This window comes from Brachyistius frenatus, unplaced genomic scaffold, assembly GCF_029030835.1.
Source record: "Brachyistius frenatus isolate BFR_SWC_R1_liver_20210118 unplaced genomic scaffold, ASM2903083v1 Contig_4, whole genome shotgun sequence".
NCBI classification, from domain to species: Eukaryota; Metazoa; Chordata; class Actinopteri; family Embiotocidae; genus Brachyistius; species Brachyistius frenatus.
In genome coordinates this window covers 6,728,785-6,753,921 of record NW_027210603.1, presented here as the reverse complement: position 1 = coordinate 6,753,921, position 25,137 = coordinate 6,728,785, and the positions used below count along the sequence as shown (strand labels likewise).

The following is a 25,137-nucleotide window of genomic DNA, read 5'->3' as shown; positions in this document are numbered from 1 at the left end:
ATTATCATAATCTCATTTATCTCAAACATTTCTCACCCTGAACTCAGACAAATCAATTACAATCCGCTCATTTTACCTTAGCCACTTTTCCAGGCGTCCCCACACCATAAAACCCCTGCCTTTTAGGGGGATTAATGCCGGAATATCGATCTAGGTGGAAGAAATATTCCTCAAGTTATGAACAGATATTTCCCTAATGTTTTCTCCCCTGGGAGACTGTTACTGGGGGAATAATTTCAGATGAGATCCTATAACCCAGTTCTCTGTTACATGACACGCCAAGAGGCCTTCATCCTCTTCCTTTTCCACAATACCGCAATATATTAGGACGATTCTGCAACCTTTAACATGCCATTTCTGCTTAGATGCAAACACTGAAAGGATAGTGAAACATTTTAAGAAAACTAATGGCTCTGTAAAAATGCCTCTGTAATGGAGGTTTGAGGCAAGTAAATTTAATTTCACACCGTTCAACGGTGTCCAGAAAAGTGTTTACGTCACAGCGGTTTCCTGTGATACTATCTGGCCCCTGAAAGAAGGATAGATGAGATAAATGCAATGAGCTGTTGCATCCATTAGCTGCCTCCCTTTAAGATAAAAGGCCTCCGATCCCCATGGGACACGGGTTCAGTAGTGTATACCCTTCAACGCCCTGCCGGTGCAGGCAGGATTTATAGTATATTTTATTAACTTTGTGGTGTTTGGTTTTGTCCTTACTTTTGGTTTACACGGTTAAACCACTTTAGTCTATTTAGTCCTCAAACTGCATTAGCAGCTTTACAGCAAAGTAAAGAAAAGCCCAGTGACAGGGCAGGACGGAGCTCTGCAGCTGCCTCAATTTCTATGCAGCGCGTCTATTGTGCTGAAACAGAGATATTTATTACGCTTTAACGTTTTTATCTGGATCTTACAACTAAAGGGCTGCATGTACCTCACTCCCGGCAAACCTACATCAATGTCAAATCTGTTCCCAGTTCAAAGCCAGACAGATCGATTTGTAATAGATTCAAGCAAAGATTAATCGGCTGGAAACAACATGCTGCACTTGCTCGCTCTCTGTGCACAGGTGGCAAAAATGGTCCGAAGGTGTTTAAGGGCAGATTACTCCCCGTTGTGCTTCCTAAATATTATTATATTGCATCTATATCTTTCTTTGCTTTGTTAAGTTAAAGACACTTTACTCCCAACGAAAGTGCCTCCACTGACACGGTCCATTGTATGGCCCAATGCAGGCAACAAGTAAACAAGGAAGACATATCAATGTATCGGATACCCCTCACCCTGGGTCGTTAGCAGACATCGACCTCCCCTAAATCTTAACGACTGCAAATACAGCGCAAAGCAATCAATCGCCATCAACACACTAGAATATTCTAGGGATGGAATAATTGATAGGCTGTCTCCTGGTGCGTAACGGAGAGGCTGCGGTGATTAAATTCTGTTTAACATCTCGGTGGGGGTGACGGTAGTGGTGGAGGGGTAGATTTACATCATCCGCGTGTATCGCCGAGCGCAGAACCCAAGCAATGATATCCACACACCATCTGTAAAATGACCGAAGTCGAGGCGAGAGGACTATTATTTGATGAGGAGGGTCCATCGGCCCTGTGCAGTTGTGCACCTATCAATCAGTCAGGGGAAGTGGCAGTGATCAGACCTCCTCCTGAACACACAGGCCACACGCACAAGTCAAACATTGTGAGGTGGCTTGTGATCACTATTAGGCAAACTCATACAAATCAATGATAAGCCTACGTTCAGAGAAAATTTAAAAAAGTCTACTAAACTTTGAAAGCATATTTGTAAAAAAAAAAAGAAAAAAAAAAAGGAGTCTATGTCATTAAGTTCTCTTTGAAGGATCATTTATATGTCCACTTTGCAATGTATGTCATACATGTATTGAAAAGGCCTAATTGACTAATTTCCTGAAATTTATTCCTGCACGTTTTAAGACTCTGGAAATCAAACATGATAACAGACAACTTGTTAACACCAACTCTGCAGTCTAAAAAAACCAAAAAAACCTGTCATGTATCCCATCTCTCCTCGGACCTACAGTCCAGGCTACTTGTAAACTACATGACATCAGTGTGAGGGAGAAAGGGGTGTACTAGGGAGCTGGTGAACTGGGCGGGCGCTGTTGCACGTGTTCTGAATGGGGAAGACGGGCTCGCATCGCATTTCTCATGTCCAATCGATCCCTGCTCGGGAGGAGCGACGGGAGAGCAACTATCACTCCTGCATCACTATACCATCACTCCCATCAGCATCTCTCCGGTGACCATAACGCCTTTGTGTGACAGACTCATGTAAGGGGATGAACTTGTGTGGAGTGTTCGCCAAAAACATCATTCCGGTCTCGCTTTAGAGGAATTACGCACTTCTGGTGACTTTCTTCTCAGTCTGGTTTTGAGAGGAGACTCGGCAAGATCATGGCAAATTGGACCGCGTCGCTATTGCGCGAGCCCTGTTTTCTCACCCGGTGTCGGAGGGCTGGTTCTTGGGCATAGCAGGAGCCCTCCTGATTCCCTTGTCTGTGCGCCGGCACCGGGACGTGGACAGGAGGCTCAAAAGGATTGCCCTTTTTTTAGTCTGGAAAACAAGATCCGTGGAGTTGAAACAGAAAGTGGCAAAGCGCTGTCTCACCTGGATCTTTTACAGCTCCCAGTGATCATGCCATCAAGGTTATAGATTTGGGTAAGGTGGTGTTTTTTTCTTCAGATTCAATTAGTATAAATTCACGTTCTATATGCCCTGTTTTTTCTTGGCGCACGGTGAATAGGCTAATGAATAGAGGATGGGGTCAGAGGGGTACTTTGTCTTTAGATATGTGGAACATTTTTCCATGGGCAGCAGGAAGAGATGGGGTGGTGACTGGCTGACTCACTAAACGACTGGCGAACTGAAAGCAACTTTTATGTTCTTGGCTCGGAGCGCAGCGAACACAATTTGCTGAGGAACGGTTTCTTAAAAGAACAGCGGAATTTCCAGAGAAAGCATCACTGATCTCCGAGTGCCTCCTTTCCCCTTCGGCGCGTGATTGCCTTGTTGCATAAAAATGGAACACATTATGAGCCAATTCAAACGGCCGTCAGTTCCGCTGACCGTGTTTGGCGCGTGCTGTCGGTGAGACCGCGGAAGATTGAGGTGAGATTGATGCAGTGTTTCATCACTGAGGTTAAAAAAAAAAAAAGCGATCGGTCGGAGCTCGCCGCTGCTAAGCACCTATTGAGTGCTCCGCGGGAGTGATCCGCTGACCAGGCTCTTTTCACGCGCCTTCTAATCGCTTTGCATGGATTGTGATCGGCTGGGGATTGAGGAGAGAGCGCGCGGAACTCCGACATATGGGAGAGAGATGAGGTGCCGCCGGGTTCTCCGGGCAGATTGCGCACGGAAGCAGGGAGGTGTGTTGCAGAACCCAATGGCCACACTCTATCACACGCACACACACACACACACACACACACACACACACACACACACACACACACACACACACACACACACACACACACACACACACACACACACACACACACACTCTCTCTCTCTCTCTCTCATGCGCACACACAAACTAAGAAGGGAAAATTACTTGCTGCATGTTAATGGACGCAGTAATGAGACCCAACCCCTATCGTGTTGTAATTGTTAGTCATCCTTGTCTCCACCCCTCCCTCCCCCACCCCACCTTTCCCTCCCTCCCTCTTCCTCTTCGTTTATATCTCTCGCCGTCCCGCAGCTCGGCTCTGCAATTTGTACTGTATTGAGAGAGTGTAATTATTTCCCCATTGTTTTTTTTTTTTTTTAGCGCGGGCACTGGCACTCCACAGAAAGTGGTGTCATTAGCGTGACAGGGCGGACAGGAGAGGAGAGAGGGAGAGAAGAGCCCGGTGGAGAGAATCGTTCCAGGGACTTAATTCTCATTGACAGTCACATTAACACAGGAGCAGCACTCTTAATCCTGGGGAGATTACTCTCTCCAACATGACCCTCTGTCATCCAGCCATCCACCACACACTCACTCACACACTGTGACAAACACCTGTATGAGGGTGTCACTCAGATATCTGTGCGCCTGTCCGCGGTGGATGGCTTTTCGTCTGTCTTTGTCTCCCCTTTTCCATAGCCTTAATCCCCCCCACCCATTCCCCAGCCACCCATTTCACAGATCCACACACATATACAATATTCACACACTAGGCAATTACTCCTCACTCTAGGTTCACTCCCTCCTTTCTATACAGCAGCTCCAAGCGGTGGGACAGCAAGTATCCTCAGAAGGCTATTCGGCTCTGCATGTTTCAACAGCCTCGAATCTACTTACCCCACAGAGGGCTGTTCGGGATGACTGGCTGGGAATGAGGGGGAATGGATTGTGTGCATTTGTGATTGTGCATGAGGACACAGCCAAGCAGAGAGGCGACCGACGGCAGCGCGGAGGGAAGGGAGAACAAGTAGGCGAGAGAAATGAGCTGGAGAGACAGAAATATTTGTAAGATGAGGCGAGGCAAAGAGGTGTGTGTGTGTGTGTGTGTGTGTGTGTGTGTGTGTGTGTGTGTGTGTGTGTGTGTGTGTGTGTGTGTGTGTGTGTGTGAGAGAGAGAGAGAGAATAGACAGCCTATGAGATATGACATGTGTTGTGAGCAGGAACTCTGCACAATGGAATGTATGTGCTTATGTGTATTTATGTGTGAGGGAGAAAAAAACACTGCAGGTGTGAGACGATGATGTGTGTGTGAAATGCATTCTGGGTGATATACTAGATTAATAAACAGGAATTAGGTATGTTGGACTGGTGAGGTGACAGATTGGAGATCACCTCCACACACACTCACACTGGCATTAATAGGTTGACTGTGATGAGTAGATACTTCCCAAGGAGGATAAGAGAGGACAAGGAGAAGAAAAGGACCAGAGAAGAGGGGAGGAGAGGCCTTCTTTCATGTCATGGGCAGAGACAGAGAAAGGCCTCTCATTTGTAAGTGACAGTGTCCTAGACAGCTTTTCATTTTAGGGAGCTTCTGGGTCTATTGAGTCAGAGCGCATGAATAGGTGTCACGCAGTAGCAGAAGAAAATCACCCCTTCAATCATGAACCCAACTTCAAAAAAGCCCACACTGGGACTGATGTGTCTTCTCATACAGGAGATCCATGACTCTAATGGAGGAAAGAGAGATATAGAATCAATGAGTGCAAGCATGGTGTGTATCTCTTTCTTGTTTTACCTGCAAAACCACAACTGGACCGAGGTCACGACCTTGTATTAAGAAAGGGTAAAGTTCAGCTGTTGCCAACAGGCCAGGATGGTAGCATGTGATTATTAAGTGTGGAGTGGTTTGGACTGAGTTTAGGCCTCTGTAACCCAATGCATGCTCAATTTATAACTACTATAGGGATCATGCACTAAACACATGGCCACCGAGGTGTTGCTGCCTGTGTATATAAGGTAATTGACATACATTCCTTTGCATATAAATAAAAATAGACTAAAAGCACAGTTGATCGAATCCGCAATGCTCCGAATCCACACATCCATCATTTTGTAAGAGCAAGGCTCCAGCTGGTCCAGACAGCGAAGGTCTCATGTTGAAGCTCCACAGCTGTGTGAGTTCCTTGTCCTCCATTCCCTCCTTTGTCAGTCACCCAGTGACAGGGAGGCCTTGGTTTCCCTTGCGGCACCATAACCACCATCCAGACTCCCTCTAATTCCATCTAACAGGTCTTGCATTGAGTGACAGCTCACACCGCCACAAGGGCTCCTTCTGTCCAGCCCAGAAAAAGACAGTGAAAGACACAGCAGCAACATTCAAAGTTTACTCCGCCGATGTCTTGAAAAACAGTCAACAGATTGAGGGTTAGTGGATTAATGTTCATTACGTGTCAAGTGCTTTTAAGGGATCAGTCATGTACCATTGAGATATAATTTTTTTTTAAACATCTGTTTGGAATTTGTAATTCATTTATGTTTAATTTGAGTCATTTTCAATTGGAGAAGAGCTTCGAGGATGTCGTAATCCTTTTGCAAAAACTGAAAATAACACCGCTCCACAGGCCTCAAGGTGATTTTCTCCGCAGTTCAGACTCACTTTGACCATGACAAATCTCCCTAAGTGATAGTAATGATTGTAATTGAACAGGCACAGTTCCTTCCCACAGTGCTCTATCTATCACCTTGGACGCAATCTGCTGCCTCCCCTTGTGTGTGTGTGTGTGTGTGTGTGTGTGTGTGTGTGTGTGTGTGTGTGTGTGTGTGTGTGTGTGTGTGTGTGTGTGTGTGTGTGTGTGTGTGTCTGTGTCTCTTCTAGAGACAGTGTATCTCTGTTCACTCCCCTCTGGCAGCTGGCAGATGTGCTGGTAACCGTGAGTGACAGTGTGAGTGTGTTTGTGAGATTATGAAAAGCTCCCAGCGTGCTGTGCTGTGTGGGTCCGCTATGAAGCCGCGGCGAGGAAGCGGTGCGATGGTGGCAGAGCCCGGGGCGGTCAACACAGCAGCCCTCAAAGAGCGCTGCAGCTCTTGAGGGGGGAAAGAGGGTTTAAACCTGTGGGATGGGGAGAATAAAAGGGGAGGGGAAGTAGTGGACGGGTTGCAGAGGAGAGGAAGAGATGAAAAAACAACAGAGGGGAAGCCACTGCCCGATGTGGGTGTGAGCTGAACAGAAGGCTGGATTGACTGAATGTGTAAGAGAATGCTTCAACAGTGAGGGGGTATGGGTTATCTGGACCGAGGCTACATTTGTCAGAGGAGTGAGTGAGAGTATGTCTCCGTCTGTGCAAGTGTGTGTGTGTGTGTGTGTGTGTGTGTGTGTGTGTGTGTGTGTGTGTGTGTGTGTGTGTGTGTGTGTGTGTGTGTGTGTGTGTGTGTGTGCTTGAGGTGATGGCTTTGTAATGAAAACAGCAGGCAGCCAGCAGTCGAGGGTCCCTCTTGGTGGCTGACTGATGTCAGTTATCAGTAGACAATAGCCTCCCTCGCGGATGGCTGCTCAGATGAGGATGAATGATTGTTATGTGTGTGTGTGTACATAGCCAAAATATTAACTTACTGTAAACCATCAACATTCTTGTTTAATTGTTGTTTCACAAATTGCTCCCAAGGAATACCTCCCATTCCCATTACACTTAGAAGTTGTTTGTATCAGCAGCACTGAGTTCACTCAAAACTGAATTCACTCAATTACCTTTTGGGCATTCACCTCCACTTTGAGAGCAAAAATCTAACCCCTTCAAGAAAACCCATTAAATCTTAGGATGAGACTTGTTTTTTGGTTATGGTTATAGCTACGGTTGTAATAAAGCATGTAAGGGATTAAAGTTAATGTTAGGATAAGTCTCCAGGAAATGAGTGTAAGTTGGAGTCTATGTATGGTGGGAAGCATCGAAGTAGCGCTTTAACTGTATGAAAATGTTTCTGTGTCTGCAGATCTGCTCCTGGCATCTGTGTATGATCCCTATATGGAATTGCTTTGTTAAAGCTTGAGTAGAAGTTAGAGGCCCTGCTTGGCTCAGGGGAGCAGAGTGATATGGTGTCATGCTCCGGAGACTCACAGACAAATTAATTCACTTATTGACACTGCTGACACGTCTCAGTGACTTTGTAAAATGAACAATTGATCAGGCTTCCTCTCCTTCTCTCTCCCCCAGCTCTCTGTCTTCGTCTCTCGCTTGCTGTCTCCCACTCTATTTTCCTGCCTTCTCTCTTTCTCCTTTCCTTTCCTTCTACTCTGCCAGTCAGTCAACTGTCTCCAGCCCGAATGGAGTTTTCTTAATTTCCCTTTCTTTCACTCCCTTTCCCCTTTCCAGCTCTCTTCATTTGACTAGCCAATTGACAGGCGTTGCACGTACGGTAATTAATATAATTACGCGCAAGCTGGTCATTAGCAGCAGAGGGGACTGATATAATCAAGATGTCAGTTTGTCTGCATATAAAAGTGTCTGTGCCTTTATGGATGTGTAGAAACAGAAAAAAAACTGTGTGTGTGTGTGTGTGTGTGTGTGTGTGTGTGTGTGTGTGTGTGTGTGTGTGTGTGTGTGTGTGTGTGTGTGTGTGTGAGAGAGGAGGTTGTGAACACAGCAGTGAGGGTGCTTCTTTACCTGTGAGTGTGTTAAAATAAAGCGGTTGTGTGAAAGCGTCGTGATGACCAGAGTTGGGCTTCAAGTGAGTGTTCAGTGCTTTTCTCTGGGTCAAAGGAGCGGTTACAACGACAGACAGGCCAGAGCTCATAGAAAATCAAAGCAGGTTCCACATCAAGGTTGTTTATTTTGCATTAATCATAATTTGGGCACAAAACAAAATGAATGGCTGCTGCTCTCAGGAGACTTTCTGTCAGGGCCTCAGCCTGCTTTTGTTTGGCTCCCAGCCGCCATTCGATACCAGCAGCCACAAAAGAGAGGTCCAGTTGACTTAAAACATACTGCTTCACACACACACACACACACACACACACACACACACACACACACACACACACACACACACACACACACACACACACACACACACACACACACACACACACACACACACACACACACACACACAGACTTTGTTCTTGTCTGTTTCTTTTCCTTATTCTTTTAAAGGTGGAGGAATCAGTTGCTGGGTTGGGTAGAAACAATGTTTTATTACTGGGTCAGGGTGTGTTGTCTCCATCCTACCCTGCTCTGGTTCTCCACATGTCCTTGTTTTGATCCTTCTACAGGTTGCGTAGACAGGAAAATCTTACGAGCAGTACGGAAAGTGATGGTGAAAAGAACAGATGCTCACAGTGACAGTATGGACAAAGGAAGGATAAAGTAAGGATGGAAATGAGCACACGCCAAACAAAAAAGTTTGGTTTACAGATATATATATGAAAATAGTTCTTCATGTTACAAACATTTAGATCAAAATAGGCTACATTTTGCATTATTTTTCTGTCCTAATCCTAACATTAACTCTATGATTAGTACTTTTCCAACAAATAAAAGCAACTTTAGATTTGTATTTGTGCATACAGTGAAAATACAATTTTTAAGTGTGCATGTTCTGATGTGCACAAGGGCTGGCATTAAATCATTCTTGCAGGAAGGCAGATCACTGGTGGAGACAGAGAGCTTGAGTGAGCAGAACAGTACATAAAGATGCAACTCGCCATTCTAAATAAGTGTTGACTTGTTTTTTTTTATTACAAAATTGAGCTACAGCTAGCAAGAATAAAAGAGGAGTAACAACAGGAGAAAGGCATCGATATTGCAGATGTCTAGTTCTGTCTGAAGAGGAGAAAGGAACACAGCCTGCCAAAATGGATGTGGGTGTGTACAGTCATCTTAAAGTGTCTCCTTTTCCTTTCCACCTTTCCATCCATCTTCCCCCGCTGAGGGACACTGACTTTTAATGGGCTTCTATTGCTTTATTAGAGTGCGGCAGATTTACGGGCCGGACCATACCTCTGTCCGTCAGCAGCTCTGAGGAGGGTTTCTCTGAGCTATATCGGCCCATGCTGGCTGTCTTTGTTTTAACCGACCAGCTTGTAAAGAGGAAACCAGGGACCGGGCCTCGGCCACCGACTTGTTGTGTTAGTGAGCCGATGTTTATTAGCCTGTTAGTGTCTGCACTTTTCCCCCTTTATAAAACAAGTAGTCTCTCTCTCCACCTGCTCTGCTTCAGTGGAAGAGTCTGTTAAAACACTTTAATTAGACTTGTTGGCAACGTGGGAATGTGACAGGTACATTCAGCAACACCGAGGCATGTAACAAATACTCCTGCTCGACTAAGCTTTCTGCTCATAGGTAGACAAGAAATCAAAATGTGAACCCCACATGTGCATTTTTGAACAGAGTCTACGATTGCTAGCTGGAGACTTGAGTCCAGAATCCCGACAGTGACTGGTTGCATGTTTCGACACATGAACTGGGATTCAGATCATTTCTGACTTCTATGTCTGAAAGTGAGGGAGGGGAAGAGAGAGAGCGGAAGTAAGGGAAGTGCTGAGAGAAGGATGTGGTGGGGAGACAAAGAGCAAGCTCCGAAAACACCAAAGAATATGGTACATAAAAATAGATTCATTTTCTAGCCTATTCCACATGCCCCCCCCATTCCACCCCCCAAACACACATTTACTCTGTGGTCACTGGATCCTGAGATGATGGCTGGTGCAACAAGGTGGGATTTAGACTTAAGTGCAGGCCGATCAATTGAGCTGTAATGGTACCTTAGTGCCAGGGCCATTCTCTGAACTCTGCAGTCAATATCCGAGCCAGGTAATGGTCCTGAATTCAGACTTTCCATCACAACTCTCTTTCCTCTCTTTCTCCCCATCTGCCCATTTCACCAAACAGAGGATCTCCTACTTAATTGCTTGTTGGTTTATAGGAGGAAACAATACATTGGAGGAGGTGTGTGGATGGACGGCAGTAAACGGGTTCAGTATTATTATGTGTCTCTCAGAATGCTTCTGACTTTTTCCCCTACACTGTACTCGTATATAATATTATGAACGTTCAGGTGCTGTGTGCCATACAAAGCAACTCAATGTAGTTTTTACTCCACAATTATGGACACTTTCATGCAGATTCGACCTCAGATTATCGAAATATTGTTCATCATGGTTTTAGAGTATTATGTTAAAGGAATTCTCATTCTCATTTTCATTAGTATATGATATCAACATTGTCATAACCACAGACATGAAATTCCCTAAAATGAGTCATGAATAAATTTACTATATTAACTTAAATTTTACTTGAATATATTCTAATTTAATATTGATGTAGAATTGTGATTTGGTTTTCGTGCATGTCATGTTTTTGAGTCCCATGTCAAATATGTCTTCTTCATTTACAAGTTGGAGAAAAACAATTGTTGGGATCTGTTTAGAATTTGCATTGGGATTAAATTGACTTCTTTCTGTAGCAGACAGAAAATAAAACAGAGATACATATCTGAAACTGTTAGAGGGAGGAGTGGAGGGAAACATAAACACACACTGATGTATGGAGAGATGAGGAACAAAAAAGAACTAGGAAAATATCAGGCTGAACCGGGAAGAGAAAAATGTAAGGGAGTGTACCTTATGAATACATACTGCTGTGTTAATTTAAGTTTGTACATCGTGTTGCTGTGTGTGTGTAATACTGTGCATTTGTGTGTGGCCGCACACCCTCTCTGTCTACTCAGCAACCCAAAAGAAATAGCATGGAACAACATGCTGTAATGGCATAGAGCTGGTGGCGGACAAATACACAGAAGCAGAACATTACACACCTTAACTGAATGTTAATATTGTGCATATCGGCAGAAATCTGAAACGCTTCACATGAGATTCCGTTGGGCTTTGTGCTTTTGCCAGTTTCATTTTCAATATCTTTCCGCCTCGGGGAGATGCACTTTGTTTTACACTGATATGCTTTTTGTCTGCTTGGTCTGTGTCTGGGCAGAGAAAATCGGCATACTGAGATACTAGTGTGATGCTTGTGTGGTCTTCAATCTCATTCATTTTCTTCTTTTTTCACACACTGGAGTTCAACCTAAGAACTCGTTGCTGTGTCTGGGATCAATATGTTTCTTTTTTTTTCTTTTTTGCCTTATTTGATGGAAATGGTTTTAATTTCCAAGTAAAAACAATGTTTTTCAGAGTGAAAAGCTGTTCTTGTTAAAGAAAAAAGGGCTGCAAAATGGCATTTAGAGTTACATAACAGGATTTTACCAGATTTAGCTGCTGTTCAGGGTAGATAATCCACTTTATCTGTTAAATAGAAGAAACAGGACATTTAACACTGTCTTTGAATAATTTGTAAAAATTATTTCTTAAGAAAAATAAAATGCCGGGCAAAAATTTAGCTGTAAGACTTTTTATGTAATCGGTCATGATCAAGCATCAACTTCACCACATGACCCTGCGGGCAGTATTTTACAGTGTTATAATAAAGCCACTGTCTGCCTTATAAAGCCAATATATCAGCTGAACTGTAATATGCCTTCAGTGCCGGTTGCATCCGACAGTATAGTGTTGGACAGACAAACAGACAAATGTTTTTTTTTTTTTACTCAGAGCTGTGTCAGTACTGGAACCACAAATGCTTTGAATGGAGCTCAGGAGGAATGGCCTTGGGTTCCTAAAATTTTAAAGAAGCTGATCATAATTTGAGTATAAAATATGCTCAGTTAATTCTTATATTAATTTCATCCTGTTCATTTTTATTGTTATTTTTTTTTGTGTTTAAAGGCTCGAACAGATACAAATCTTCTTTTGTCATCAATCCTGATAATCAGCACTTTATCCATTTGGGACAATGCACAGAAGCCTGGCGATGAACTCTGTTACATACTGAACAGGTGACCCTGAGGTTATCAAGTAATGGTGTGGTTTCTATTCCTCGCCATTCTGTTGAGCAGGAACTTCCTGTACTGCCTTGACAAATGCTATAATCTCTGTGACTGACAAACAGAAAAGTGTCAGTAAAAGCCCCATCATACAGAAAGTGTCACACTGTTTCGTTTTTGCTGCATATCAAACATGTTTCCTGATGCGGCAGATGAGGTCAGAGACTGTATGCAGAAGTATAATTCTTCAAATTCATGTACATATGTTTGTGATCGTGCATTGTGTGCTCGCAGAGTGCTGACAGATGATGCTGTATGATGATGCAGGGCGCACAGATATATTTGTGGCAGAGGTGGGATTGTTTCAGTGCATGCCAATGAGCCCCCGTGTCACTCTTGTGTGATTATTGCAAGAAATGGCACAAGTCGGCCCCTCCAAGGCACACAGTGAGAGCGATGACGGAGATGGTGATACAGAAGGAGGGATAGTTTCAGAATGAATGAGTCTTGATGTTCTCAGATAATCTTGAGTATGTCTGTGCTCTATTTGGTTGTGCGTGCGTGCGTGCGTGTCCAACAACTCCTCACAGCCATGATGACCAGCTGAACCCCTTACACCCCGTGCGCGCGCGCACACACACACACACACACACACACACACACACACACACACACACACACACACACACACACACACACACACACACACACACACACACACACACACACACACACACACACACACACACACACACACACACCTCTGCTCCCATTAACATAATGCCCCCAGGGACACTTGTGCCTTTTCAGTGACTTGCATCTCCGCTCTAGAAATGTATGTATGAGATTTTCTTCATTAATATGAGCACAGATTGTAATTTTTCTTTCTTTCGTTCTTATTTTTTTTTAACGTATTTATTACTCTGTTAAAAGGCCACAATCTGTGGTACGTGAGACCCAGAAAAGGTGACAACATTGCTGTGACTGATGGGATGTTTTGTCCCCTGAGTCCCAATGAGCAGCATCTGGGGAGACCACACACACACACACACACACACACACACACACACACACACACACACACACACACACACACACACACACACACACACACACACACACACACACACACACACACACACACACACACACACACACACACACACACACACACACACACACACACACACACACACACACACACAGACATGCACAATAGTGATCTTTTAATGAGTGTATCAGAGAACAAAGCTGATAAAAATGCCTGCCATGGCCTAGCCTTTAAAAAGGGAATAAGAAATGGGCTTCTGTGCAGCCATGCAGCATGCCTAATCACTCCACACTGCACATGCACCTTGCACACTTTTTGCATACTGTACTAAAATGAATCAGACACACTGACACATAAGTACATGAATAGTGATTTACACACAAATGCAAAACCTAAAATACACAAATGAATACTGTATGGATGTGAGGGCAGCACTCAATCACTACAGGACTAATGATGTGTCTACATTTGCATTCCATTTCTTCTGCAGAGGCATAAACTGAGACCTTCACACATTCAAACATTCCCTACTTAAACTGCAGTGTGTATCTTCTAACATAATACATCAGATGATTACATTTCTTGACTGCTCATTCATTTCTTTATTTTACTTTCCATAGTCTTTCCTTTCATCTACTTTCATTATCTGACACCGCCTTCTCTTTTGACAAGCTCAAAAAATGAGGTTATCATTTTCTCGCTAAACCTGCATCACTGGTGCTTTGCAGGATTATTTATCTTTTGGTAACGGTCACAAACAGTATCCATTAACTTGTTTCACACTCCCCTGCTAGTTTCACACTTGTGTAGAAACAAATGTTTGTTCCTGAGGCATCTGCTCGATCTTTGACAGATTTGTGTGCCCTTGCTGTTGGTTTCTTCCCCACTAGGGGGCAGTGGCACTACACAGATGGCTGAGGAGAGCTGTCAGGCTTGGTCGGAGCTCATACCTTCCCAGGAAGTTTTTCACCATATTAGAGGACTGAGCTGCATGCCAATGAGCTCTGATGAATAATGAAGGATCGAGGAGAGGAGAACATTTTGTTATTAATGTGAATCTGTTGTCTTTCATTTAGATTGCAGAGTTCATCCCTTTGTAAAGAGAGGTGTGTTGACACATTCTTACGGCGGGATGGTAATTTGCTCTATGTGCATATGGAAGTGTGTAGAAGTTCACTTGCATCACAAGCTGTCACTCAGCTGTAATTAGGGAGAGTCTATCCAGCTGTTCTCCGATAGGCTTTGGATTTACCTTGCAAACACTGTGTAAATGTAGGCTACTATGCGTGTGCGCGTCTTCGTGTGTGTGGAGAGAGAGAGAGAAAACTTGTGTTCATGGCTTGTTTAATCATCTGATTTGTTGCTGGTGAATGTTTGGTAAGAGGCTGTACTGCAGGTCCGCCCCCCTGCCCCCCCCCACACACACATTTTGGAATCAGTTTAATTTTTAGTTGTGTCCATGTTTATGTGTATGTACATGACAGAGTGTGTCAATGTTAGTGAGAGAGAGGGGGCTGTGTGTGATGTCTAGACTGGGGATCACATTCAGCCTGGGGGTAGGTGAACCTATTGTAAACAATGGATCTGACAGAATCTAGGCCTTCACATCTCTACCCTGTGTGTGTGTGTGTGTGTGTGTGTGTGTGTGTGTGTGTGTGTGTGTGTGTGTGTGTGTGTGTGTGTGTGTGTGTGTGTGTGTGTGTGTGTGTGTGTGTGCGCGCGCAGACCTTCATACAAGGCCATTGGAGGCCACTGAGGAACCCCAGGGCAGACCGGCCTTTCTGACAGAGTGTCTTTGTACTTTCTTTCTCCAGAGGCTTCTTCTGTTTGAGGTGAAGAAGAGGAGAAGCAGGAAGAGGAAGAGGAGGAGGAGATTCGAGGTGTCAGTGAATGCAGCCATGGCCAATATCCGCTGTCCATAGAGAAGCTGCACAGTGGAAGAGAGAGACCAAGGGAGACAGAGACGACCAACAGGTGAGATGACGTCTTGTGTAGATGCACATGAAGGCAAGACATAAACAGTAAAAACACCTACTTCTGTGTTATTTTCATCGTTGATTATCTTTTAAAAAAAAAAAATTATTAAGTCATTCTTCCATCTATAAATGATCGTAATGGCTAATGACGTATAATAACGTACTAATGGCAAATTCCTATTTCAACATGATGTCTTTAGGTGGCTTGCTTTGTCCAACCAACAGATTTTGGATTTATATAAATGTAAAGCAAACAAATTCACATTTTCAGACCTGGAATCAGTTCAACAAATAGAAACAATTAATCATCACAATTGTTTTCTATCAATTTTCATTTAACTGGTTAATAATCAACAAAAAATATTGATAACTAAATAACTGTTTCTTTTTTTGGCAAAGGAATTACAGTTATTCATTCATTCTAGATGCCCAGATGTGAGAATTTGCTGCTCATCCTCATCATATATGATAACAGAATGTCTTTGGACTGATAAAAAGAAATCAGCTTCAGCTCTGAGAATTTTTGATGATTTTGTTCAATAGTTTTTGACATTAACAAGACGAATTAATGATTTAAGAAAGTAACCTGTCGAATAACAAGAATTAAAGTAATGTTAAAATTTCTGTGCTGAACTCACCTATCATGACAAATTTTTGTAATTTGCTGCTGCCACAAGAAAATTGGAAGAGTTAACCCGAATGTAATACTCGGCATAGAAGGATGCTGGTAGCGCAGTGGTACTGATGAATAGCCTTTACCAACTCTTCTTGCAGTATGTGTATGTGTGCTGTAAGAAAACTTTCCTCAGGTCTTCTAATTTTTTTTCTGTTGACCTTTGCCAACTCACCTCACATTGTTTCTGATTGTTTAAAAAGCAATACATTTTGTTTGTTGTGCTGTCCTTTTTGCTTTTTTTTTTTTTTTTTTTTTTTTAGGGGGGGGGGGTGTTTCTAACCTCTTCTCATGCCCTCTTCCTCTTCCCATTTTGCTCCCTCTCCTCTCCTCTCCTCTCCTCTCCTCTCCTCTCCTCTCCTCTCCTCTCCTCTCCTCTCCTCTCCTCTCCTCTCCTCTCCTCTCCTCTCCTCTCCTCTCCTCGCCTCTCTCAGGATGAAACTGAGGGGGAGGTCAGCTTGGCCTTGGCAGGTGGCCTTCCTTGTTGCCTTGGTGATGCTCTGCATTGACCCAGTGTCTGCTGGCAACCGTAACCATCGGGGACCAACAGGTACACCAGGTCTTGCTCCGAACTCCCCTTCCCAACACCATGAGAGGTTAATTACACTGTCACTTCAGAGGTATAACACATGTTCCCTTAGCCTGTCGCTGACTGAGCCATCCACTTCCTGGAGGAGGGTGCAGAGCGGCGGACAACTCCCTCTGTTCTTCAGTATGACAGAATGAAATCTAGATGAGGCCTTATTTTGGGGCTTGGAAGAAAACACACCTCTGTTTGACTGATCCAGACCATACAGATACAAATGGCACTTGAGCTGTCAGGAGCTGTCAACACAAATAGATTAGTGTGGTTGAGATCTGATCTACTCAGAGTGCAGACGTCCAGCAATTCAGGGCGACTGCTTTTGTTCTCAAGCGGCGTGACTCTTAAGGGTTTAGTGTTGCGTTTAAATATGGTCTATTCCTTATGTAAAAGAGGCCAAGGGCTCATGACTTCTCATTTTCAATGCCTACATTAACATACATAAGTCTGCAGCCCCCTTTAAACCAAAGTACCATCTCACTTATTCCTCAGAAGAAACCCATTAAAAAAGATAAACTCCATGGCTCGCACTGTCTTAAGTTGTGCCTTTAATTTCCATAAGTCATGAAGACAAGCCACCACCAGCCAACACAGTCTTTGTTAATATTTTGTGAGTCACAGCATCGCGTCACAACTTGTTGGCAACAACCTCCTATGTCACCTCTCCCCCACACTTATTTATGACAATTTCCTTAATTGTCTCAGTTTCTTCACTGTCATTGCTCAGGTTTTGCAAGGTGACCTATCAGTGCCACATAAATGCTACTAGCATCCAGTCTGTTCAGAGGGTGATGGTATTAGTTTTCTTTTGACAGAGTGGAGGCTGCCTGCTTACGGCAGGAACACTACTAATTTCAGGCCCGCGTATTGAGAAGGTCACCATGGGTGTCTGCCCCCTTCTTATTTCACTCTCACTGTGAAACAAGATGCCTTGCTCCCTAACTGACAACTGCTTTTTATTTGTATACTCTAATAGTTTTTTACGTTTCAGCTGTGAATACCAACACCACACGCACACATGCACGCACGCACGCACGCACGCACGCACGCACGCACGCACGCACGCACGCACGCACGCACACACACACACACACACACACACACACACACACACACACACACACACACACAGGCAGTTTAAGGCTGAAACATAATTGGCCGTATGTTATGTCTGCTAGATACATTTTAAGTCTACTTTTACTGCTGTTTGTTGGCTGGTCAGTCAGACAGTTGTTTGATCCATGTTGGCGGTGATGTACCATTTGCTGCCACATGGTGGCTCTACAGGTCAAAAAATGTTCTGCTAGATGTTGTTGCATGTCTTTTTCATATTAATCTCTCATTTATTCATTATCATTCTCATAAGGGATTCTGTGATATAATAAAAACTCACCTCAAGAAATCCATACTGTGAAAATTTGTGTTGCTTTCATCTAATCTACAGGCAAACTGTAGGACTCCACTGCCCAGGCCAAAGTAATCCCTGTGTATTCATTGCTTTCAGTCCCCACTGCCCACATACCTGCAGTCAATAGCACCAAGTGCATAGAGTATCATTAAGCACAGGTAGGAACCATCGGCTCTCCAGATCTTACTGAAAATGTCAGCACACAAGAATGATCTGCTCATGTATTTTACTGCTCTACTTCTGTTCTGACAGTTTACCCTCACACACAGCACAAAGATGTGTAGAAGATGATGAAGCCTATTGTTAAACATGGTGCAACAAATGCTTCAACACATCCATCACATTTTTAATGTTATTAATTTAGTCCTCTGCTGCTTTTCATAACCACTACATGGAACAATTCATAAGCAAGTCATAGAGTAAATTCCAATCCAGGAGATGTCAAGGTAATCTAACACAAATAGTTAAATGCACAGCAGGGGTTATATATTCTTGAAACATCACTTTCTTGCTGGTGAAATCACTGTGCTCTTATATATTTCTGTGTTTTGATGATGAAATGTCTGCAGCTGAAATTCTCTTATGCCCTTTTTCATTTATTGTTTGAATGCTTGATATTAGATTTTTTAGATTAAATTCTCCACTCACCATCCAGGGGTGATATAGTTTGTTATCATAGCTTGTTATAACACGCTAAGCTGACCAAACAGTTTTCTGTTAAAACATATTTCTTTCATGAATTTGTGTTAGCGAGACCTTCTGTGCCCACGCTTGTTCATGCGAGGAACTAAGCTTGCGGTAGACAAAGCTTGCGCCACATCTTTTCCTCCATGTATTTGAGCATAGTGTGCACCAGTTTGTGTCCTCTAAGCCTGTATCTCCTTAAAAAACACAGCTAGTAAGGTCAAGTGAGGAGGTTATAGTGGGTATAGATTTGTTGCACAGCCGTGCTCAGCTGTACCAGCGACCTGTTAGGACAATTAGCTTAAATCTGATTGAGGCCTGATGTGGGCCTTTAAAAACAAGGATAATATCAAGAGGATTGATGATCTGTGCTGGACTGGGGTAAGGAGGAGATATAGCAAAGTAGGGTAACAAGTGATCAAGGGCAAATAGAAATAGAAGGAAAGAAGATATAGAAATAAAAAAGAAAACAACATGAGGAGATTTGGTGTAATTTAAATGAGGTAGATTTTGTAGTAGAAGTACACAAGAAGACGTTGACATTCTTCTCACCACACGTTTTACACAACTCAAATATTTGTAATGCTGTCTTAAAGCTTACATTTGTGTTCCTGCAGAGGTGTACAGTATGCCACCTCGACATTGACTTTGCCACCTCTGACAGATTTGCTTGATACCTGGCTTTTCATAGAAGAAGACATGCATGTCAAGTATTGACAGGGGAAAGACACAGCGTTTTGATGAATTGTACACTGTTCCTGCTTGCCTGTGTCTGTCAGAATACATCAATCGCCTGGCTAACCCGTCAGTTCAAGGTAGCTTGGTTTGTTGGCCGCTCAGCTACTGTTCCCCCCCCCCCCACCCGCACCTCCCACCCCCTCTTTGCCTGCCGCAGGAATAGAAGCATTTAGCCATGCTTGAGAAGTCTTTTCATTTACACTGAGATGGCCACAACAGAATGGTTTAAAGGCAACATTGAGACATTAGATACACAGTTATTATGTGTGTATAGCTGGAAGCTAACTGCTCAACACATGAATTCTAAGCAGATGAGGGGTGAGACACAGCAGCGTTCTAAATAAGAGCTGATAGGGAAAGCAGAACTGAGGACTCTCAGCTTAGCTGATGTGTAGGACTTGTTTTGTACTATTTCAATTCAGACTTCAATTTCATTCTGTTTACTTCTGATACCCTCTGAAAATGTACTCCTCGGCAACGATCCACTACAGAAAATCCTCTTCTTTTAAGGACTGCAGTTGACAATGACTCTGTAGTTAGAAGAGTTGCACCAAACATAAAAAAAATAGAAATAATAATGAACAATTTGTCCTTGATTAAGCAAAGAAATGTAATTTGTGGAACAATTTAATCACTGATATAATTTGGACAACTTCCATTTTTAGCCATGCTTGCAGTGTGGCTGTATACAATGCAACGTTGGTGTGTTGGTTGGGTTGATCTGTCAGTCCGAGCCTCCACTTTGGTCCACTTAAATATATGCATGTTTGTATTGTCATTGTGAGCTCTAGCTGGTTGATGTTAGCTTTAAGTCTAAAGCACCATCTCAGAGAGCTTCTAGCACAGCTATAGGGTCAATGACAGTGAAATACTCCAGCCATATTTGTCTATAACTAAGTGTACACAATACATAGACATATCATGTTTAACAGTACATGATGGGACACTTTGTGAAAGTGAAAATAATCGTGTTTGCTGTGATGACAGTAATTTACACCTCATGTTTATGGGCCACAAGAGTGGATGGTTTTGAGTTGATTTTTGCCACATTAAATAGATTTTTGGTTGTAAACTCTGTGGCTTCCTAACCTTAACTTACTGATTACATACCTTAAATGTTTAATCATAACTACATTTTCAAAAATATATATTTCTAGTTAGAAACAGGCCCAGCGCTGACAGACTTTCAAACATATCCACACATATTGATTTGCTCAGATACTTTTTTTTTTTTTTCAGATTTTTTTCAGAAAACACTTTTATTATTTTGACCTTTTCCAGCCACATTTTCATTGGTGTTGCATGAAAAAAAATCTTTTCTCTGGGTGAAAGAAAATGCCAGCTGTCCAATAATAAAGAAAAAAACTGAAAAACAACAACAAAAACATAGAACGCTGAAATCACTACTTATATCATGGCTTTGCACTTCACTTACATTTCTATGAGACTGAAAAGGAATTCTTCCACCTCACCATTGGGCTATTGACAGTTTTTCACATAAAAATAATTTACTGCCTTTTATCTGCAGGATGTAGTTTACTATCACTTGTCAGGCTGAATCCTACTGAAGTCAATTACTTCACTGGTTTGTGAGATTAATGAAACGTCGTGATATGTTTTATTGTATAATATTTTGTCAAGTGTAAAAAGAACTGCAAATTTATAATCATTATATTCCAGTTAATAATAGTTACAGGACAACAAACTGTTATCATTGTAAAAATGTTTTTCTGCATGCAGTAGGATGCACTGACAACATCTGAAACACACTGAAGTTGTTTTAAGTGTCTTTTTGAACCAACCACGGAAAAAAATACCTTTTAAAATATTGGCTTGAAGAGCACCTTGATCTCTTTGTTTTTTTCTTTTCATTAAGATGCATCTGTGTACCACAAGAAACCCAATGGAAGCTCTATGTATTCTTCTACAGAGATCACTTTCTGAGAAGCCTATAGGCTATCCTCATACCTTACACCGGCCTCAATTTGCCTCAGTTGCATTAATATACTTTGTTAATATTTCAATTGGGCACAAACCATGGGCGGATACAAAAAAAAAGGTGCATTAATGAAGTTTAGGTGGGTTTATCATCTACTGCTCACACGCATCCTCAAAGCTTTACAGTTTTAAAATACACACAGCCTCTTCCAGGTCTGATATAGGCAATAAAGAGAGGAGACCAGTGCACCTTCTGACCTCATTATGCCAGCAGCAGAGGAGCTGCTCTTTGTTCTCTCTGCTGCCTGTGACACAACTTTTCCTTCACCTGGTTCACTCTCTCACTCTCTTTCTTTCCCACTAACAAGCTGCCTTTCTCTGACACGGGACCAGCAGATTAAACAGTCTTACCCAGTTACAGCTCTGTAATGGCACTGGAATTAATTTTCTGTACAGAAAAATAATAATGAAAGATTAAACAAGGGAACTTGATTGTGCTTGAATTAGACTGTCATTTTTTACATTGTTATTTTGTGCTTTAATTGCGACTATTACTGATGTAATTAAGGCTGCGCTGATTGTTCTTGTCCCATTGAGTTTAGTTTATTCTTGATTTTTATCAGTAGATAAAGGCTATATGTGTTTGCGTGCGTGCGAGTGTGTATGTGTGTGTGTGTGTGTGTGTGTGTGTGTGTGTGTGTGTGTGTGTGTGTGTGTGTGTGTGTGTGTGTGTGTGTGTGTGTGTGTGTGTGCGTGCGGGGGTAATCTGGCAGCTGCTCCAACCTCAGGAGAGCCTGAGACAGAGGAGTGAGGGAAATGAAAGTGGAGGGATGATAGTGGAGGGGCGCCCTCAGAGAGCCAGGGATCATTGATGGGGCTCTCTGGAGAAGAGAACAAACAAACTTTAAATCAGAAAGGATGAGAGGGGCCATGGCCTGCAGAAATGGAAACCCTCTATAGAGTGTGTGCTGTGTGTGCTGTGTGTGCGTGCTGTGTTTGTGTGTTTGCGCACACTTTTGTGTCCTGCCCGCAAAGCTCATTCAGCTGAGCATGAAAAGTTTTGGAGTCTGGGTAAAGTCACGTACATAAATGAAATCTGGGCTTATGGTACAGTATAACCAAGGTTTTTCCAAGGCTGTAAAGAGGCTTATAGGTAGTAATGTCGCCAGCAGGGTTTGCTGTGCTCGGGAAACGGTGCCAGACACTCTCGGGAGTGCACAGCAAGCTTTGAGAGGAAAGATAAGGCAGCTGGAATCCATTCAGAAGCCATAAGCAAAGATTAGATTCACTAAACATTGTACCCAACAGTTGTGGCCGGCACATTTTCCTTTAGGTGGGCACAAAAAACACTTATGCTAAGGGATCATGGGTTTAATGTGCTGAGTGAAATATAACAGTGACATAGATACTCTGCAGTGCACACTTCTAAACATCGACATGCTGCATAAGCCTATTTACACATTATCCTTCCAGCATTGTCATGTACGTGTGACAGATGTAATGAGGTTAGAATACAAACTGCTACATACATGACTGTCCTTGTAAGCTTTTTTCATAAGACAAAGCCATCTTTTAGCAGGCAGACAACCCTGGTTTGTTTGACAAAACACAATTATGCCTGAATCATCAAGGACAGATTAAAAACTATTTGATTATGCAGACAAATATTACAAAATATAGCAACAGTGACATCGCACACACTCAAAGACACATTTTGCCAGTGGGCAGAAAGCTTTGGGTTAAAACTGATGTTAAGTTAAGCTTGCCCTTCTGTCCCATTACTGTCAGGAGAATGTTATAATTAACCAGACCAAGGTCCCTGGGAAGTGTAGGGATAATCAAGAGAGATTAGATGTTGTTTGTGTGTTAGAGGTGTCAGGTAAAAGGCAATTATCCTCATCTGAATTATGACTTTCATGAACACGCAGGAGCGAACACACTCAAGTGCAGAGAAGCCAACACACACACACACACACACACACACACACACACACACACACACACACACACACACACACACACACACACACACACACACACACACACACACACACACACACACACACACGTGCAGGGAGACAGACAAACATAAACATAAATGCAGATTCAGATTTAACAGTAAAGGTTCATAATTAAAGTGTATCCTATTAGTGGGTTGCTTCATTACATGACTCTCTAATGAAATGTGCATGCCTGTGTTCAGATCAAGTGGTTTATTTTGTCTGAGAGGAATCAGAAGAAATATTTTTTTCAGCATTTCCTGCTCTCAATGTTTAGGTTTTTTTTTTTCTACACACACTGGCAACAACAAAGGTGCCTCTGTGACAAAGTTAACAAGGGTACTGGGCTGACAATAAAAGCAAAGTATCACTAAACCGTTTTTACTTATGAATCAAAGACTGAGACTGGAATAAATTGAGGAGTTTAAGCAAAAGTAAATAATTCAGCAGATTTGTTTAATCCTCAGGAAAGCTGGCGTACATTTGATTGTTATTTGCGGCAAAAATGTATTTGAACTGAAACTCGATTACTTGTGGCAACAAACCATCAAAATACAAATAAAGTACCCTTCAAAGTCTATGAATTTCTAATAAATAATTGTCTTTCTTTCTTTCTCTCTCTCAACAGTGTCATATCAGGTGAAGCAGGGCACATGTGAGGTGGTGGCCATCCATCGCTGCTGTAATAAGAATAAGATTGAGGAGCGCTCTCAAACCGTCAAGTGTTCCTGTTTCCCGGGGCAGGTCGCTGGCACCACCAGAGCCAGACCCTCCTGTGTGGAAGGTAAAAAACACCACTGATATCTGAAATACAAATTTACCGTGTGAACATGTGTGTCGGATCCCCTGTGTCCTCTCAAGGCATCATTTCCAAAGGCTGCAAATGTATCCACATAACCAGACATGAATATTTCTTGAAATTGGAACGGGAGAATGCATGTTCATTCACATGTAAAAATAGCAATTTGTATGAATTAGTTTGACAGTGAATCTAGTAGAGCTGCTCATTGATCAACAGGCTAAGTGAGAGTTCAGACTGAAATCAGCCCTGTGTGAAAACAACACAACAGGCTGAGTTGGAGTTGCCTCTTGAAACACATAAACATGATTTGGTCAGCTGCAACATCTCTACTTCAACTGCAACTACATTAACCTCTTGAACCCCTAACTTTCCTTGAAATGATCCTTAAGTAGCTGTAACGGGAAATCTCCACGCTGTAAAAAAACACTGTATATTTTCTATATGCATGTTGAAATTCCATTTAATAATGACAGGAAAATCTTCAAACCCAAAGTGTGCGTTTATGGCTGTTTCTGTGTCTTGTGCATCATTTTGTAGACATCTCTCCACAATACTCAGTAGGGGCTTCTCCATTTCTGCCAGCCCTATTTGGTATCTATTGGAAACCTTGGGAACATGACGAGAATTGAAAATGAAGGTTTAGTAGCTTTTGGACAGTGCTTGGCTGCACAACATGTTTTTGTAATAATTGACGCACTGCTGAATCCGACAGGGTCACAGAGGCTAAAAATGTTTTTAATCATCTTGCATCATTAACGTGGCTACATGAAACTTCTCACCTAAAACAAATCATTACAGGATTAATTTTCAAATATTAGTAACATAAATAAAGGAGTCAGTTGCAGAAAAGATTAATAGGTTGTGCTTTATTTTAAATTGCTGCCAGGTTGGATTTTGTAAGAAATATTACTTTTTTATGGGACACTGCTCCTCTTCTAACACAAACTGAGTTACACCTTTCAAAAGTGCGTGAGAGCATTAAAAGC

General features: G+C 42.6%; 1 protein-coding gene across 1 annotated transcript in view; it reads left to right on the top strand.

Annotated features, from left to right (window-relative positions):
- The first annotated feature begins 2,182 nt into the window (after window positions 1-2,182).
- The window catches only part of tafa4b (TAFA chemokine like family member 4b), a 37,951-nt gene continuing 14,996 nt past the window's right edge, over window positions 2,183-25,137 (top strand). Inside the window, exons 1-4 of the mRNA XM_069712715.1 lie at window positions 2,183-2,697; window positions 15,164-15,323; window positions 16,433-16,548; window positions 23,978-24,133. Coding sequence (XP_069568816.1) covers window positions 16,434-16,548; window positions 23,978-24,133 — 271 coding nt within the window. The 5' untranslated portion in view covers window positions 2,183-2,697; window positions 15,164-15,323; window position 16,433. The remainder of the gene's footprint in view (window positions 2,698-15,163; window positions 15,324-16,432; window positions 16,549-23,977; window positions 24,134-25,137) is intronic.